Source organism: Cyprinodon tularosa, unplaced genomic scaffold (genome assembly GCF_016077235.1).
Source record: "Cyprinodon tularosa strain WSP-4 unplaced genomic scaffold, ASM1607723v1 ctg558, whole genome shotgun sequence".
NCBI lineage: Eukaryota > Metazoa > Chordata > Actinopteri > Cyprinodontiformes > Cyprinodontidae > Cyprinodon > Cyprinodon tularosa.
This window is the reverse complement of record NW_024039294.1, coordinates 318676-338272: the sequence shown is the minus strand read 5'-3', so window position 1 is coordinate 338272 and position 19597 is coordinate 318676. Positions and strand designations below refer to the sequence as shown.

At 37.4% G+C, this 19597-nt stretch overlaps 1 protein-coding gene across 3 annotated transcripts in view; it reads left to right on the top strand.

Annotated features, from left to right (window-relative positions):
* The window catches only part of LOC119796728 (putative uncharacterized protein MYH16), a 101202-nt gene that overhangs the window by 41183 nt on the left and 40422 nt on the right, over window positions 1-19597 (top strand). For all 3 annotated transcript variants that reach the window (XM_038305409.1, XM_038305406.1, XM_038305407.1), the window contains exons 4-6: window positions 5304-5390; window positions 7117-7235; window positions 11578-11668. In XM_038305409.1, the coding sequence (XP_038161337.1) occupies window positions 5304-5390; window positions 7117-7235; window positions 11578-11668 (297 nt within the window). The remainder of the gene's footprint in view (window positions 1-5303; window positions 5391-7116; window positions 7236-11577; window positions 11669-19597) is intronic.

The window sequence follows — 19597 nt, the reverse complement described above, 5'->3', positions numbered from 1 at the left end:
AGGCCCTATCTGTGCTGCTTATGTGCAGGACATATAAGTTAAACAGCAACTAAAAAAAAACAAGTTTGCACAGGAGCTGTGAGTCATTTTCTGCAACATTATTCAGGTTTATATTATCCACCAACTAGGAATAACCCAAACCACAGGAAACAGCTGCGCCAAGAGAATCATTGGAGCTGACCGTCTCTTCGCTAAGGACTTGTAAAGGTCTATGGTTAGGAAAAAAGGCAGCCAGATTTCCTGCAGATCCTATAGACATATATTGGGTTCTGTGATAGAGAGAAAATACAGTTGAGCAACAATATTTTTGATGAAAAAGATCATTCTGTGCTAGAGGTGTGTGAACTTCTTGGACAAGGAATAAAATCACTAAGCTGACAGTGCTTATGGACCAAATTTATTGGAAATAATGTAATTGTAAATTCCTTCTATTTTTTTATAATTTATTCCAAGCAACAACAACAGAAAATTACTTTGAAAGCCATTTGTATCTTTAGCCAAATTTAATAAATTAGGGTTTGCTCATAAATGAGGGTTTGCTCATAAGATAAAAAGTTGGTTGTGACCCTCCTATAATATAAAAAAAAAAAAAAAAAACACAAAATCAAGGACTAAGATCACAATAAGATTCGGAATAAGGCGTGCTAAATAGCACTTGCAGCTCTTTTGTTTTTTGTTTTTTTTAGTAGGTGCAATTAGAAGCCATGTTTCCTGTGATCTACAAAGACTGCTGCACAAATGTAAAATGAGCAGATTGCATGTTCCACAAGGAGTTTGAGAATAGTCATAGAAAAAGATGAGGTTCAAAGCCATGCAGTGGGAGATAATAATGATAATTTTCTAAAAAATAATGATTACACCAAATTGTTTTATAATTCAACTAACAAAGGTAGCCTATCAAAAATTGCTATGAAAATATATTTTTTAAATATATTTGAAAAAATGTAATATCATCATACATGAGGATATGGTTAACCTTTAAGAATGTTAGTATGCCCTCCTGCTGCATTAATTTGTGCTCAACTGAATAGACTTCTTTCTTTAATAATGTCATTCTACTACTGTAATTTGTGACGGTGCAAATATGTTTACTGGAGCAGAGAATCTCTCACATTTTGCTGGCATTGTACTGATGCCTCCATAGGACAGCAGAATTGTTTAAATGACATTTTAAAAGTACTAAAAAAGACCAAAAGGTGATGTTAAGTTTAAGATTTAGAAAAATTGCTTAGCAGGTGGTAAATGTTTACATTTGCCCGTCCTCCACCAACGAATTTGTGCAGTTTCATCATTAGAATATGATTTGCATATTGATAAAGGCACACAAACAGGTTTGCTCATGCTGAGTGCTTTATTGCAAACGAAATTTAACACAAACACATTTGGACATGTCTTATGAAATTCAAGCCTTCTGAAGATCAGGCCCCTTGTACATCTTCTCAACCTCTCTGCTGTATTATAAAAGCGATAGAGAGGGATTTTTTCCACTCTGGACCTACAGGTGGGAGGTCACACAAAATGATTACAAGGGCTGCAAATGGCTCAGTGGCTCCGTCCTGGGGTGCTATGTTCTAGGCACTTTGTGGTCTTTTTTCAGTATTCCATAAAGAAATATCTTAGTTAATCTAATAAGCTGTTCAAAAATATGGTTTCATTTACTAAGAAAAACATCATAAATAGAACCGGTCTTTCAGCATGAAACAAAGCATCAATCATTAAAAACAGAAGAGAAACAAAGTCCATGACATTTAGCTCAGTTTATTTATATAGCACCAATTCACAACACATGTCACCTCAAGACACTTTAAAGAGACCACTCAACCAGATCATACAGTAATACTGCTTCAAAGTTTTCTATCTATGGAAAACCAGCTGATAACATCCTCTTATTGACTCGGGAGCAATCCCTCACACAGGGCATGCATACAGCAACAGTGGAGACAAAAAGCCATCTTTTAACAGGAAGAAACCTTCAGCTGAACCAGGCTCAGTGTGAGTGGCCATCTGCCGAGGCCAACTGGGGTTTAAGGAGATAGAAATATACAAAAAGAGCCGGATTTACCAAAGTAAACTGTTAACTAGCTAGTGGGGCGACCCCGTCTAGGAAACACACAGCCAAGCAGATGAGCTCTGACCCAGTTCCCATGTCAGAGGATGAAAGAGGACATACAGTTAGTCACAGTTAAAGAAACAACAGGAGTAATAGGAAAAAAAACGGTCCATATAGGTGTTGACGACAGCAGACCAACAGTTAATTCTCTCCAGGTTGGTGTCACAGCCGAGCAGGAACAGACTAGATGAAGTAAGGGGTTGAACAAACAAATGCTGCAGAATGGCGGAACAGGGATAGAGAGAAGCAGAATGATGAAAATGGTAAATGGTCTGTACTTATATAGTGCTTTTTCAAGTCAGAGGACTTGAGCAAAGTGCTTAACATTACATTCAGTCTTTCACACATTCACACACACACTCAGACACTGATGGTGGTAAGCTACATTGTAGTCACAGCTGCCCTTGGGCTCACTGACGTAAGTGAGGCTGCCACCGGGCCCTCTGACCACCATCAGTAGGCCATGCAGGTGAAGTGTCTTGCCTAAGGACACAACAACACTGAAAGCTGGATCTGGGACTTGAACTGACAACACTCCGGTTACAGGACAAACTCCTTCATCTGACGCCACTCTCGCCCTTAAAAGTGGTCCCAATGTCTTCCAGCGGTCTACAGTAAGCCTATAGCAGCATAACTATAGAGATATCTCAGGAGAATTAGGAGGAGTTGTCATGAACAAACTGAAATCTGTCAGACATGTGCTGTTCCCTTAAAATCTACAGAGAGTTTTTCTAAAAGAATATTCTTATAAGCTGTATCAAATGCAGCACTGAGATCTAACAGGACAAGTAGAGATAGAAGTCCATCATCTGAGGCCATGAAGATGCCATTAGTTACTTTCACCAGTGCTGTTATGATAAGTAGGAAATTGAAATAACTTTAGGGGTAAAAACCTACATACCCAGAATTTTTGATTTCAGAAAACCAGATAGCAAGATGGTAGCAAGATTTCTAGATGTTATCCTGAGTCTGCTGCACATTTAAGCAGAGATTGCAATCAGGAAAAGCTTCGGAAATCAGGTATCCTTTACCGCAGGAGCCTGTAGATATTGGAGAGCAAATGCTCATTATGAGGTTAGATCTTTTTTTATCACAGATTCATAGATTTTTGTGTGGACAAGGATACGTTCTTACTGCTGCACCGTATTTTTATGCTGAAGGCAAACTGTCATGGATTTAGCATTACACTATTACTATACAGCTCAAATGCCCATCAGATCCATCTTAACTTTTGCCTTACCTTTTTGTTTGGCTCAGAGGAGTGAGTCCCTATCCGCAGTGTGTAACACAGGGGTTCGTATTCGGACTTGGATAAATGCGCTCATGGATTTTTTTTCAGTTTTATTTTTACCTTTTCGATCACTGAATAGTTTAGGTTTAGTTCTATAATATTTTACGACAGAGGTTTATGGACACAAAAACTTCAAAAACATTTCTAGATTAGTTTAATAACTCCTGCCATCACATCTTTGCAACATTCTCTTTGTCAGAAATCTGCATGGTAAATTGAAGACAAAATCCACAGACCTGCAGGTATTTGTGGAGTAAAGCCAAAAAGTATAACTTAAATTCTCTATCAAATCCCCACTCATGCATTGACTAGCCTCGCCACCTTAAATCAACTTTTTTTGGAGCAGGAACAGTGTCGCTGTTTGTGTGAAATATTTATTTAAAATGTTGCTTTCATTGATATTTTAATGTTCTGTAAATGAGAAATATACACTTAGAGATTCATTATTTCCTCCTGTTGCCACGATGGGTTGAATTTGCTTATTTATTTGCCCTGTCCTGACACCAAGAATCCTGCATACCAAAATGTTGAATAAGTTGACGCAAATTAACTGCACTATACTCAGAACAGATTAATTCTACTTTCTGAAACTGGGCCCTGGTGTAAAACCAACATAGCGCTTGAGGAAAAGAACATCATAATGACATCAAAACACTAAACTTGTGGCCTGAAGATTTGGATGAGCTTCAATGCTCAGGACTTGATTCGGTTGTCTCTAGATGCCTTTGTCTGCACCTACAAAGACTGCATTATTTAAAACATGCTCAAAAATCATCCAATTTTGTCAAGACTCAGAACTGTGGGCCGACAGATGTTATTCACAAAAGTGTTTATTAAGAAAACAGAAAGGGCCAGAATCTCTGGTTTTAAAGTTCAGTCTGCGCTGAGAAGAAGGAGTGGAATCCAGCCGGATGATTTTCCACAGCATGCGTTGAAGAAGCCAAAGCAGCCAAGAAGGCTGCCGAACTGGTTGATGTGGAGAAGCAAGCACACAAAGGAAGGAAGGAGTTTCCAGAAGGCAAAGTCAAAGCCGGTGTCGACGTGATAAACATTAGTACGGGCCAGCAGATCAGAGATCCAAAGAGGTACTGAAGGGAACCCAGGTTGAGATCAGGAGACAGATCCAAGGTCGTAATCAGACAGAATCGAGTAGGAGTCCGAAGACAGGTTAGGCAAACAGATCAGAATGGGAACAAGCAGGTTCAGAGGTCCAAAGGCAGAACTAGTCAGAATCAGAAAATCAGAACAACACACAGGGCACTCTAGAGAACTCACACCAAAGGCTTGAATAGTCTGACACAGATGACTGGGAGCAAGCAGCTTAAATAGAGGCAGGAGAAGGTGGATAAGATCAACAGTAAGGAGAAACTAGCCGCAGCTAGGGAGGTGAATGGAATGAACCATTAAGACAGTCATCACTGCCAAGATCATGACAAATTTTGGTTATTTTAAACCATTTAATTTAGAGAGGAGGAGCAAAACACAGTGATTTAAAAAAAGACTGTAAAAGTCCAGTTATCACAACTTTTCACTGGAGTTACTGCAGTCAGGAAAGGATGGATCAGTTATTTGGTTTATTCATGTTTTTAACCTAATTATAAATTAAAACTGGATTTTGATCAATGCTTTAATCATTATTGAATGTCAAGAATGCACAAAAACAAAATATGGGGTGGATAAGAAACTAAATCAGAAGAAAATAGGTTTTCATGGGATTGCAGACTCTGACAGTTTTTGTGTTTTAATGAATGACTGATGTAACATAGCACATTTTCTTTGCAAAGAAGAAACTGTCTTTTGGAACCTCCAATGTTGCAGTCAGATGGACGTGAAGCTGTGTGATGAATTAAAGATCAAGGAACACGTGCAACCCAGGTTAAGACATCTTGTTTCATTCTACAGCAAGCTATTGAGGATCTCCAGATGGAGGAAGACAAAGTGAACCTGCTGACCAAAGAGAAAACCAAACTGCAGTTGAAAGCTGAAGATGTAAGTCTGTATTTTACAACCTTCAACATTTGGGGTAGAATAATAAATTCAGCTCTTGAAGTCAGTTCAGTGTTTGGTTGTCTTTGGCCTCTCCAAATTATACTCCCTGTTTTGGTTTCTTTTATGATGGTTATAAATAGGAAATCAACAGCAGATTGTGGGAATAATCCCATTTGCCTGAGGGTGCATACTCAACACAGTTGTTTAAGTTAAAAACTTAGCCCTTTCTGATTATACAGCGCAGGAGCTTTGGAGGAATATATCCCTAAGGCCAGATTATTGCTTGCCAGACATGATTACCCATCACAATGCTCTGACTGTTTCACATTCAGTTCTACAGCAATACCACCAGGAATAAGGACCTGCAGAATAAATCTGTTGGTTAACAGTAAAAGATGAAAGGTGGTGTTTACAGAGGAAGAATTCCTTGGTCTTTGAGATGTGCAAAGTTTTAGAGACAGGACAGAAGAGCATTTTATTTTAAAATAGTTTATATCTACTGTGTATTTTCTTGGTTATCACACAACTGGTTCAAATAAAGTTTAAAGTTCAATATGCTGGTGTTTAGTATGAGTCATTAATTAACTGATGTTGCAAAAACAATTTGCTGTAGTGTCAGAGGATTGTTTGCTTACAAGAGAAGTCTATTGGCATTTTTAAAATATAGACAGTGCTTTCCTAATTTAAGGGAAAGCCCCTAGTGGTTAGTAGCCTCGTGAGACCATCCTGGTCTCGCGAGCTTTCAAGGTTTCACTCGCAGATCAGTCTGGCTACTTTCCGTTAAAGAAAATTTGGAGCCGTTCACCAAACGAACGTCCAATCAGCCTTGGCTTTGAGGCGGGTTGAGGTGTGATGCAACGAGAAGCGCGACAGTTCAGTCTAAAGAACATGGCGGCTTCAGCCAATGAAACTAGCGTTAGCGTGGCTGTCGAGCAAGTTTTATCGGAATTACAGAGTATTTCTTCACTGAGCAAAAGAAGAAAAAAAAAAGAAGAGCAAAACACTGCTATGGAGGCTTTTCTCAGAGGAAAAGATGTTTTTGCTCTTCTCCCGACTGGTTTCGGCAAGAGTTTGATCTATCAATTGGCTTGTGGTTGTGTTTTCGCCGTCGCTCTGTTAGTACATCATATGCTTCGTTGATCTGATTGGTTTATTGGGCCCGTCTATCACCAACATAGGCCAATCAGCTAACCAGTATTTTCGCCCCTTCCCAAAATTACTTCAACGGAAGGTTTCTAGATGGATATGCGGAGCAAATCCATCTGGCGGAGTCAGGTTAAGTGGTTAGGGCATAGAGCTTAGAATCCTGAGGTTCTGAGCCCCACTCCCACAGACTGCCACTGTGGGTCTCTTCATTTTTTAATATTTTTTATTTTAAATTTCAATGTATAACATGCAGGCATAAACACCTGCAATTTATTTCAGTGTTAAATGCTAATTAAAGGAAGGGATTGGGTTTAAAATGTCCCCGGACCTTTACTGGTTGATGATTTTCTTTAATCCGACCCTGCTTATTTTTAATTGGTTACCCCTGCTTTAGAGCATATTTGGTGATTTGATCTGTACACTGCTGCTAATATAAATGATTACAAAGTAGAACAGATATTAACGAGCATAAAATAACTCTTGATTAGAGATGATGTTTTTCTTGATTTGTTATTGAATTAACATCCATCCTCCCGTAGTATCTAAGTTGTCTCCTTGAATCTTTTTTTCCTGAGCTCAGCTGGAGTACCAGCTGGAGAGGCTACATCACGGTGACCCTGAGAAGGCCAGGAGGAGGCAGGAGGCTGACAGCAGAGAGGTTGAGAAGATGACAAGTGGTTTGGAAGATCTTATCAAGAGGTCAGTCTAAAATGTTCTCTTTACTTTTGCTTTAACTGTCCATCTAATTTTTTAATTTCTGATATAAAACCATAATATCAACTTTTATAACACTTCAAACTGGGACATATTGTGCACAATTCATTCATATTGTTAGTTATTGATAAAATTTTGTTCATCTACTGTAAGAATTTACATCTTAACTATCTCACCTAAGGTTTAAAAATTGGAAGCTGTGATTTCACAAAAAAAATGTAAAAAAAAAAAAAAAAAAAAAAAAAAGAAAACAAGTTGTTGCCTTTTTTTGTGTGCAAAAGATAAAGAATATTTTTGTTGGTATTTTCTTCCAGCCTTATAGGAATCGTCGTGCATGATTCTTAGTGATGTTTCTCATTCCTTTTCCTCAAATTTTATTCCTATTTAATGACAGCAGAGGGGTCGGACAAATACTTCTGTATCTGCTTTGACCTGCTTCCAGAGCCACGAAAGGATTTGTCTCTCTAATCTCTGTGGAATGCTTGATACTATGCAATTAGCCACGAAGGGCTTAGAAAAAGTTAAACAACCTTCTAGTTTTCACTCATATTTAAAACTCGTCCATAATCACAAGCATTTACAGAAAAGCTTTTATTTTATGCTAGCTCACCTGAATCTTCAGGCTCAACATCATAAACACCAATATGAGGCAGAAGAAACCATGAGGTGAATGACTTTTATAGGATCTACTCTGCAATTAGAAGTCAGGTGTGTGAAATGTGCTGTTCACAGCTAACTATTATTATTTTCTTGTGGGAAAGAAAGTTTCTCATTTCATTTGCTCTTATAAATAAAGACAACATGTTGGCCTTGCTTAACTATTTATACTTGTTTAACTTTTTTTACATTTGGAACATTAGAAGAGCCAAATTCATAATAATTTGTAGAAATGTTTTCCAACTGTCCAACAAAAAGCACCCAGATGTGAGCCTGGACTGTTTTCTGTTTCCTCCGAAAGGATTTAGTTTTCAAAACCTGAAGAGTGGCATATATATTTATATGCAACCCCTTTACTTTGATGCCCCTAAATACGCTGGGAAAACGATCTAGAAATAAGTAAAAATGTCTTAAAGTAAGTGTATTTACACTTAATTTGAGTAAGTATATTAGATAGCTTGCCAATCGAATGAGTATTTTTCCTCTTAAAATAAGATAATTAGATCATATGCACTTGAAACAAGACAATGCAATTATGTTTTCTTATTTTAAGCGCACACTGTCTAGTTTCACTGGCAAAATGTCTTCTTTACCTCCTTCATCCAGGGACAAATGCACTTGTTTTAAGAAAAAAAATGACTTATCTAGATTTCGATTTTTTCCAGTGTAAAGAGAGTTGCAGTAATTTGTCTAGTCTCCTACTCATCAAACAGACTTGACACGTGTGCTATTTAATTGCAGCATTCTAGCGTGGATCTGCAGAACTGCAGAAAGTTCTGCAGAGCCATTAAAGTGAAGAGACCAAAAACATTTCAGAAAGATTGACAGGATTTTATGTAAATGTATTCAATTTGTGAAGCGCCCTTTAATTCAAGTCACTTTACACTCGAGCCACATTCAACATCAGAATGGCTCAACTCTGATTATTTCACCTCCCAAGCTAATCAGATCTGTGCCACTTCCATATATGGTACAAAATCAGATACATCAGATACAATGCTCAGGTCATCCGACCTTCATATTAAGTCGAGCATACACTGTGCAATTTTTTTTTAGTCGTTGCCCGCAGCTTTAGCTCAGACTTTAGGACGAAACCACAGGGTTTCATTGTAAAGTATGAGTTCACAGCTCACCATGTATATTCTCACACTGTGCGACCCGACGCTCTGATGCGATCTGCCTGCTCACGCTGTACGTCTAAAAACCACGTCAGACTCACTTCAACAGTGAGATGGAGCTACTCTGACTCATCTATCCGGAAGCCAAACGAGTAGAAGAGGAATATGAAGCTCACTGGAGTGCGCTGGAAAAAATCAAAATCTAGATAAGTCATTTTTTCTTTAAAAAAAAAAGTGCATTATTTCTTGAACTGAAAAGGTAAGAGACATTTTGCCAATGGAACAAGACAATTTACACTTAAAATAAGAAAACGCAATTGCATCGTCATGTTTCAGGTTTATTTAAATCTTGTTTTAAGAGTAAAAATACTCATTCCATTCATCTTACTTACCTACTCAAATTAAGGGTAAATATAAGAAATTTTTGAAACGCGTTGCCATGATAATTTGTGCAATTTTGTGCTGAAACTAGGGTTGTCACGATACTAAACTTTTCAACTCGATACCGATACTAAGGAAAATATTCGATACTCGATACCATTTTCGATACCACAAGGATAAAAACAAAGACTCCAAAATTCTACAGAAATATTTTCATTAATAAATAAACTACAATAAATAAATACAATAAACAATAAAAACTATATTTTGAGGTTGTATGCTGTGCACAATATCACGCAAGCTTGATAAAAAACTTATAAAATTAAAATTAAGTGTTTCTTCCTTGGCTATGCTTTGCACACATAACAATGACGCTAGCCAAACCGGCTAAGAAACAAAAATAATTCTCAGCAGCTGCACCTCTTACAAAAAAGTCTGAAACTGAAAAGTGCACAGAATTATTCAATCTCGCAGTGTTCTGAAAGTGCATTGTAGGTGCTACTGGTGGTAGCACTGTATCGATACTTTTCAAAATGAGTATTGTATCCGGATACAACGTTTCAGTATCGATACTTTTTTGAGTATCGATACTTTTGACAACCCCTAAACGAAAAGGAGAAGACTGGCTGAGCAAATGGGCTGCTACAGTATGTTAATTTCACAGAAAGAACTCCATTTCACTCGCACCCCCGCCATGCTTCTGCACTAGAAAAACTCTAAATCTAGATAAGTAATTTTTTCTTAAAATAAGTCCATTTGTTCTTGGATTAAGGAGGTAAAAGGGACATTTTGCCAATGGAACAAGATAATTTACACATAAAATAAGAAAACACAACTGCATTGTCTTATTTTAAGTGCATATTGTCTAATTAACTTATTTGCTATCTAGGCTCTGACTAAAAACTCCTCTGCAGCACAGCAGTTACTGCTCCTAAAACACATTGGAAATAGTTCTGCACTGTAAAAACAACCTGAAAATGAGTAAAAATGTCTTAAATTAAGTGTATTTTGCATTAATTTGAACAGCTAAATAAGAAGATCTGCCAATGGAATGAGCATTTTTACTTTTAAAATAAAATAGTTAGATGTTATGCACTTGAAATAAGAGACCTCAGTTGTTTTTTCTCATTTTTAATGTAAATTGCCTTATTCCATTGGCAATGAGTCTCACTTACTTGCTTAATTCAAGAAAAAATGCTCTTATTTTAAGAAAAATTGACTTACTTTGATTTAATTTTTTTGCAGTGTGCTTACTTTTACCTTTCTTCGTATAGTTATAATGTGATCATAATAGTATTGACAACATATAATAACACAGAGATGTTGACATCTTTGTTAATTTATTATGTCTATATTGTCCTTCTGCGACTATGAGTAACATGGAGGCTGTGAAACGCTCACTGATAAACTGATAAAGACTGATAAAGGCTGACATACAAATAAACAAGCATTGAAGATTATCTAATCAGATGAGTCTAGTGTTGAAGTTTTTCACCAAATGCACCCATTTTAAATTGAAGAAAGCCAACACATTACCATATTGTAAATGACCAATTATGTTCCGAATCTGTTGTAAATCTCTGAAAATATTTGATAACAGATGCTTTCTTTTTGGAAAATGTCTGTATCCAGATGATATTCACAGAAATGCATAAAAAGCTGAAAAGAATATTAAAAAACATAATTAAAATTCTCTTTTAGTTTCCAAACTATTAGAAGTAGTTTGTGGTGGCCTTTCACACTAAATCTCCAAACACCTTTATGTTTGGACTGTCAGAGACCAAAGAATACCTGCTCTACGGGCACGGCATCGACATGTTTCTATCTGGCCTCAGTAAAATGACAGCAAAGAGATGTATTTACTGTATCTCATAGCTACAATCAAAAGAAGAAAGGATCCAGGTGTCAGAAAAGACACCTCAGCTTGACCCTGCTCAACATTAATAAAATCTATGACTCACCTTGTTTCTGAAGTGATGTGCTTTCCAGCTCCTCTGAGGATATGAAATCTGCCAGTTTAGCTCAGCGCACGGTTCAGTGAAGCTATGTTAGATGTTGAAGCCATGAAAATAACATATTGAGAAATGCATTCTTCAGTCATCTATACACCTCATTAAATTTGGTTTCTGGTTGTTGACAATTATGCTTTTCTGCTCCTTTCTTCTTTGCAGGAAAGACTTAGAGATCAGCAATACGAGCACCAAGCTAGAGGCAGAGGAGGCCCTCAACATCGGACTGCAAAAGAGGAGCAGAGAGCTGCAGGTCAGCTTTGTTTGCAATGGAGTTCAAATCTGAAAAGAGTATGAGGTCAAGTAATGAAAAAGGCTTTTTCAATGCAGATTGTGAGAAAAAACTAGTTTTCTTTTTTTCTCTTCGAGTCGCTTGGGCTTCGTGAGGGTGCTTTGTTAGCAGACTGATGTAGGTTGTTAGTGTTTTAGTCCATTATTAGTCCGAAAGTGATGAAAGGAACAACACGGACACAAGCTGTTTGATTTTCTCATCGATAAAGCTGGGTAGATTTTGTCAAACATAAAATATAAATAAATTCCCATCTTGAGATACACCAACTATTCTGATCTTTTAGCAACTTTTAAATGTCAGTCAAAGATTCTCAGAAGAAATATAATTAGCATGACCTTATGGAAAAAGAAAGATATCCATAGTTAACTGGTACCCACACAACATTTCAATGCTTTTGCACAGACTGAATCAAACCTGTAACTAGATAGATAGATAGATAGATAGATAGATAGATAGATAGATAGATAGATAGATAGATAGATAGATAGATAGATAGATAGATAGATAGATAGATAGATAGATAGATAGATAGATAGATAGATAGATAGATAGATAGATAGATAGATAGATAGATAGATAGATAGATAGATAGATAGATAGATAGATAGATAGATAGATAGATAGATAGATAGATAGATAGATAGATAGATAGATAGATAGATAGATAGATAGATAGATAGATAGATAGATAGATAGATAGATAGATAGATAGATAGATAGATAGATAGATAGATAGATAGATAGATAGATACTTTATTAAATTCACCACCCAATAGCAAAGATAAATACATGTAACATAGGATAAACAAAACACAGAATTAGATTAGAAAAAAAATAACTGAAATAAATAAACATGGATCCGTCTGGAATTTGGCCTGGAATTTGCTAGACAAATTCAAACTGGCCTTCCAAAAAAGTAATGGTTTTTAATCAAAGCTATTTGTGATTTAATAAATGGCATTGTGACTATCCCACATATGACAGAGTTAAAGCATCTTTACCTTTAATGGATAAAATCATTATTTAAAAAAATTATTTTTGTGCACCCTCTTTTAACAAAAGTTTTGGAGAAAAAAAAACAGAGCGGTTTTTGATTGAATTTGAATTCTTGTCAGAAAGGTTATTAGTGTTGCACCCATGCCATTTTTTGGCCCCAATACTGATACCCAATACCTGGCTGTGCAGTATCAGCCGATACCGATACCATCTGTTTGAAATTGATGTGTGTGTGTATATATATATATCAAGAACTGCATACTACTTGGATGTAAAATAATTGCCATCATGGCTTTGTCAAGCTGCTGCCTACCTTTGTGAAGCAGGAAAAAGACTAAAACAAAAACAAAGTGAATCCAGTAGAACTTCGTATTGCCTACCTGGAATGGGTGACAATAGTTTAATAAACTTTTGGCTCTCAAAATGTATCGGTGCCCTATTTGTTGGTACTCTCCAATACCGATACCACCATTTTAGGGCTGGATCGGGGCCCCACCCGGTACTGGTATCAGTATTGGTGCAACACTAGTTATAGCATGAGATCTATCAGTTTTAAAATGGCGCTATGTTTCAAATCAAATTGAAACCATGCAGTGTATTAAAGTGAAGCCCTCAAATTATTCATACCCCAGCCAGATTTAGGTTTAAGGTTCTCTTTTATTTGTACCTAGTTATTACCCACTAGACTTATTAGTAAATTATCAAAATGTTATCTGAAAAATGCTAAATGCATTATTAGGAACTAGAAAAAGGGTCTGATTGTTGTTTTGCAAATCAAACATCCACCCATCCATTTTCCATCACGCTCATCCAAAGCGGGGTCGCAAGGGGTGCTGGTATCCAGCTGTCTACAGGCGAGAGGCGGGGTCCACCCTGGACAGGTCGCCAGTCCATCGCAGGGCAACACAGAGACAAACAGGACAAACAACCATTCACACACACACACTCTAAGGAGAATTTAGAGAAGCCAATAAACATAACAATCATGTTTTTTGACTGTGGGAGGAAGAGAACATACACATGCTTAGGGAGAACATGCAAACTCCATGCAGAAAGACCCAGGGTAGGGAATCAAACCAGCAACATTCTTGCTGAAAGGCAGCAGTGCTACCCACTACCCTACTGAGCAGCCCCAAATCAAACATATTTCTATTAATTCTTAAGATGTTTATAAAAAGAAAACATTTTTAATAAAATGTCATTAGAAGCAAATATTTTGTTTATGGTACTTACTTAGAGCTTTAATCAATTCTGAGATCCCCCCCTAAGCAGAGCATTTATTCATTCACACATACGCTGATGGTGGTAAACTAAATTGCACACTGACAGAAACCAGGGTGCAGTACAATTAGTGCTATCAGGCCCTCTAAACACTGAGATCAGGCGAAGATGGATAGAGTGACTGAGATAAATAGAGTACAGGCTCAAACTGGGAACTTGCCTGTAACAGGATTAACTCATACCTCCTAAGCTTCCTTTGCTCTTTTAATATCGTTTTATCATCTTTTGAGAGATTGCTCTCTCATTTTAATCAGAAACAAACATCTTGTTGAAAGAAAATGGATTTAAACCAAACTTTGCCACAGATGTGAAGGATATTGGACTTGAGTTTATCTTGTTGGTGTCATCATGTGATCACATCTGGTGAAGGATGTCTAAGCTGTTATTTGAAAGTCCCACAATTATTGTGAGAATCCAACATTCAAGCTCCATTACAGTAGGCCTGCATGCTTGTGTCTGTGGCTTTGAAGGACAAAGAAAGTATATTCATGGGTGTTGTGCCAATATACCCTAATTAAATTAAAGAAGAAGCCCCATAAATCCTGTTTGGTTTGGATTTTAATTAATTTTTTTGGATTCCTAGATCTCTGTTTCAAATTCTAAACTAAAACAATTTTGTCTAAGCTGGATATTTCAACACCAAGAACAGATTCTGCTGATTAGAAGTTGGGTTAGAGTTACTTCTGATTTGTACAAAGGTATTTTGGTTTATTCCAAATATCTTTGAAATCCTGTTTTCATGAATGCAACATTGTGTCATTTTGTGAGCTGGATTTAGTGTTACTAGTCTGTTGTATTAAGAAGCCAAAGCCTGCATATTTGGTTCTTTACTGGTGCTGAGAAAAAGATGACAACTCAGCAGACAGATGCATTCCTGGCTTTCATCAGAGCTGTTGCATCTATTCAGCGATAGTATCAGTCCCTTCCCTGCTTCAGGACTGTCAGGTGATGGATCCGACATACATCTATATGGACAGCTAGCTCGTCCATTATACAGAGATGGGAGATGTGGAGTCAAAAAGTTTTTGATTTAAATTGTGCAGATTTGACTTACCAGGTTCAGTGGCTAGGCAGAAAAAATATATAGCATAGAGATGGTGACTCTACACCTTCCACCTCTCCTATTTTGTTCTGGTATTACAACTCCAGGTAGTTAGAAAGATGTCTACCAACCGGAGCATGTGAACGCAGTAGAGCGCCGTGCAATTCCCGCTCCCCATTCAGGAGGATGTTCGCTCATTCGCTCCACTGCTCAAAGTTGTACCAGGACGCTCCGTGCTCGCCTTAATTTTCCTGCTGCACTCCACGCTCGCTCAAATTTTCTGAAAAATGCATTTTCTGACATTTTTCCTTCATGTAATTATGCCAGGGCTCTGGGACACACGGCATTTGATTTAATGATGGTACCCATACATGTGTATTGTCTTATTTAACTGGCTCTTAAATTATCACGGTTTCCCAGCTGTTAACGCAACCCCACGCTTCATTCATGTTGTGCAGCATTTTCTATTTAATTAATAATTTATTTCACTAGACTTAAATCAAATGTTATTTTACAAATTTTAAAATCCAACATTTTTAATTGACGTTGTGATACGTCAGAGCGAACTTGAGCGAATCGAAATCCTCGCTCCGGCCTTTGAATGGAAAACAGTTCTGCACTCTACCATATTTCTTCCTCTCCGCTCCATCGTTCACTCCACACTCCGCTCACATGCTCTGCTATCAACTGTTTTAGTTTTGACCTAACATCATATTTATCATTAATAAGGAATTGTAACCAATGAGCCATGTAAAGAAGACGATTCTCAATAAAGTGGTAAATTGTTCAATGATCTGTTTGTGAGCTTCACAGGTAAATAGATTAGCTTAGATCGTATCTGTTTGTTGTTCTCTGCTCACTAGACCTGTTTCTGATTTTAGTCGTGGGGAAAACATGGATCAGCTAGCACAGAGATTTTTTTTGCTGGAATAGTACTAAAATGACACAATGCGTTAAAATATAATGACAATTAAAATCTGTAGAGCTGGATCCTGTGAGGCTGGCTATCAAAGCATAAATCAGAAATCAAACTGACTTCTCAAAAAGCTGTGTTTGTTACAGAAAAAAATCATTTTGGACTGAAGCTCTTTTCATGAAATTAGATTTTTATGACCTAGGATTTTATTGGGTATTTTCCTTTGTGTAACCATAATCAACTCATGGAGCTTAAACTAGGGACAAACACAGTATTGATTTTAACATTAACATTGTAGCACAGTTATTCCAGAAAAGTTAAAAACAATTCAATGGACTTTGTTTCCAAGTTTGAAGACGTTTTGCTTTCCATCCAGGAAGCTTTTTTAATCTAATTTAATTTCAATTCTCACTTTGTGTCATTCAGTTTGCATGTTTCTAACCAAAAACAATTGTTTTTTTAGGTCCACTCTATAAAGCCTCGAACTCAACGCTAATTCTGACATTGTAATTGAAAAAGCTTCCTGGATGGGAAACGAAACGTCTTCAAACTTGGAAACAAAATTCCAGTGGATTTTTTTTTTTTTACTTTATTGGAATGACTATGACCTGGATGATCTTCACCAAGACTGTAGCGCAGCTTTCTAATTAAAACTAATCAATCATCCGTGTTTAGGCTTGATAGGAGCAAAATGGATGACTAAAAGCTACTCTTGGAAAGTCTTTCCTGTTTTATCATAGAAATGTTTTGATAAAGATGTAGATAATATTGTAACTCTGTTGGCCTGGCACTGAAATCAGTGCAGCATCTTTTGTTTGGGCTACACCACTTAGTGTTTGAAGTCTTTTCTCATTTTTTGAGAAAAGACTGAAACTTTTATGTACTTCTTCCACTGGCATCCAGATGGTATCACACATGTCTAAAAGCATTTATTCGTCAGTGGTCTACATAGCACTGTTCTGTCTATTGCTGTTGTTTGGGTTTAGAACAATGATCATAAAGACGGAGGTGGGTGGGCCTTTGAAGTATCTCCTGCCCACTGTTGTCTGTCATCCTCTGACGTAATGGTCACACAACTGCATCTACAGACTTGCCTTGATTTAAAGAGAACGCTTTGTCATGAAAAATGAAGCCGCCTCTTCATTCCATAATTCAAAGCAGTTGGCTTGAAGGGAGGCCTGCATGCCTCATTCCCTGGCTCTTTAAAAGGTTTTATTATAGCGCTGTAAAGCAGTTACCACCAGTCTCAGTGCTGTGGGGTCATCTCTGTCTGGAAAGATAGGGCTCATTTAGGTTCAGATGTTCAGCTCAAGATGCTTATATTGTGCCACATATTAATGCGGTTTGGGAATAATAAATACTTTTCCTGACACAAAGACATACAGCCCCTCCTTTTCTATGTATCTGTTTGATGTAGAGGAATGCATAACAAGGTAAAATTGGATAAAAATGACGATGCTATGATGTACTGCTAACTTTATTTCATATTTATAAGCACTGATTGGGTGCATGCTGCAGAGTTTCTTCTTATTTTCCTTAATTTAGCTGTATTTTGTGTAAAAACACACCTGAGATATGCTTTTATAGACTCTATCCTATGCATCCACAGCAGACTTTGTCTCTGGATTCTTCTGGCCTTACCTGTTTCATTACCTGCATTATGTGGCTTTGACCAGGTGCACACTGCCTGTCATCATGTTCCAAGTCAAATCAATCAGACACCACTTTTACTGCTGGGTTTCTAAACGTCTGAAGACATCCTAAAGAACAAACATGTAGGGTCATGTGTCGTTGCAGGGACATAAATTACCGTGTTTTAACTTGAATAGTTTACAAGAGCATTGAGTCTGAGATGTTTTCTCTGGTGAGCAGGCAGGGCTTTTTGATTTTTCTATTGAGAAATGGTCGTACAGGAAGCAACCCACGCTGTTGCACATCCCCTCTGACCCTAGTGAGGAAAAATCAACACTAAGGCCACATCTGATTCAGGTTTAAAAACAGCTCATGCAAATTTGGAGATTAAACCCTGTAACCGAATTGAGAAACTTTGACTTCATGATGTTATCTCCACTAAATTTCTTTAAGATTGGTCCTGAGCAGAGAGAGAAGTAAGCAATCATTTAGACAGGAGTTAAGCTTTATGTAGAGCCCCCGTGGCAAATGTTAGTACTCTACATGTCCTTTACTATTGTTTCTGGATCATTCGATTTATTTTTAAGGCAGTGGAAGGTGGGAATTTAATGAGAACCAGATACACAAGAGGGGAACCGTCAGGAAGACGGAGAGAAGCTGTGCATGCATAAGGGGGTGTGGAAAGTAACATGCCGGAGGGGATCAGCGCTAAGGTGTGTGACTGTGTGTGTGCGTGCACATGTTTTGGACAGTCAGTCTCTCATTCAGTCAGTCATTTGGGCTGCTGCTGCCTCACCATGGCTGTTCTCTCTGCAGAGGTCCTCCGTTGGCATGTAAGTTATATATTTATTCGAGTCTACGTAAACTTTACTTTTAATTATGGAAAGGATGAGTTGCTACATATGAGTGATGGTTGGGAATAAAAATGTTTTGCTGGATTAAACATGGTACTAAATGGTTATCTGTCAGAGTCTGGAGCGTTTGGCACTTTGGAGGTTTCTGTGGAGAATAGCCGACAAGCAGCTTTCACCACGATCAGTGAGGTGCGGGTGTGTTGTTGCTGCGAGCGGCCCTGGGCTAAACGCCATGTCAGACACAACTTCCTGACACCGAGACGGAGATAGAAACTAAAGATAACAGTGAACATGACACAACACGGTAGGCTGTAGCCGCGCATTGGAGGGGGCAATAAATATTCCTCAGCAGAAGAAAACAGCTTTGGCAGGAGATAAGTGCAGCAGAAATGTGAAGCAAGTGATTTATTTATGGAAAAGCATTTTAATTGTTTTTTATGGTGAGAGGAGAAAAAAAAACACTTTAGCATCTCTGTTAAAAAGAATATTAATGCACTCGCTGAAGAGACAGTTGCCATCAGTTAACCCAATTGTTTTCAATGGAATATACTATTAAACCTTTTCTGAGTAAGATTTCAGTTTTTTCTGTGTCAAGCTAAAATTGCTTTTTGATTGTAACATAGGAAATTGTAATCCATATTTTTTTTTGTAAAATTACAGGTTCTCTACAGGTCATTGTCATTCAGCAGTTTGAACGATATAGTGATTTATAAGACTTTAAAAGATTTGACACTGCACTGGACAGGCATTGTGTTGAATGTCAAGGAGAAAATAAATAAAAAATGTCCTTAGAGAAGCAACTGGTCCTAGCACTAAGTCTGATATTAAGTTAAAAGATTATAGGGTTAAAAACACTATGAGGTTCCATATTCCATGTTTAATGTCATTTCTGAGATGAAATCATGAAAATGACAAAAAATCCCAGAGTTCTATCTTGTTTCAGACCTTAGACATCAAGTTACATTTCAAAGTATATCACAGGACAATTCAAAACCTTAACAAATATAGCTTTAGTTTTTCTGTGGGATTGCAAGAGAAAATTATTGTTTCTTTTTTTTTAGTAGTATTTGAAGTTGCATATGAGACCAAAATAAACATGTAAAGCTTATAGGAACTGTATGCTAGCTGTACAGCATGGTGTGGACAGCATATAGTAATGGTCTGCCACC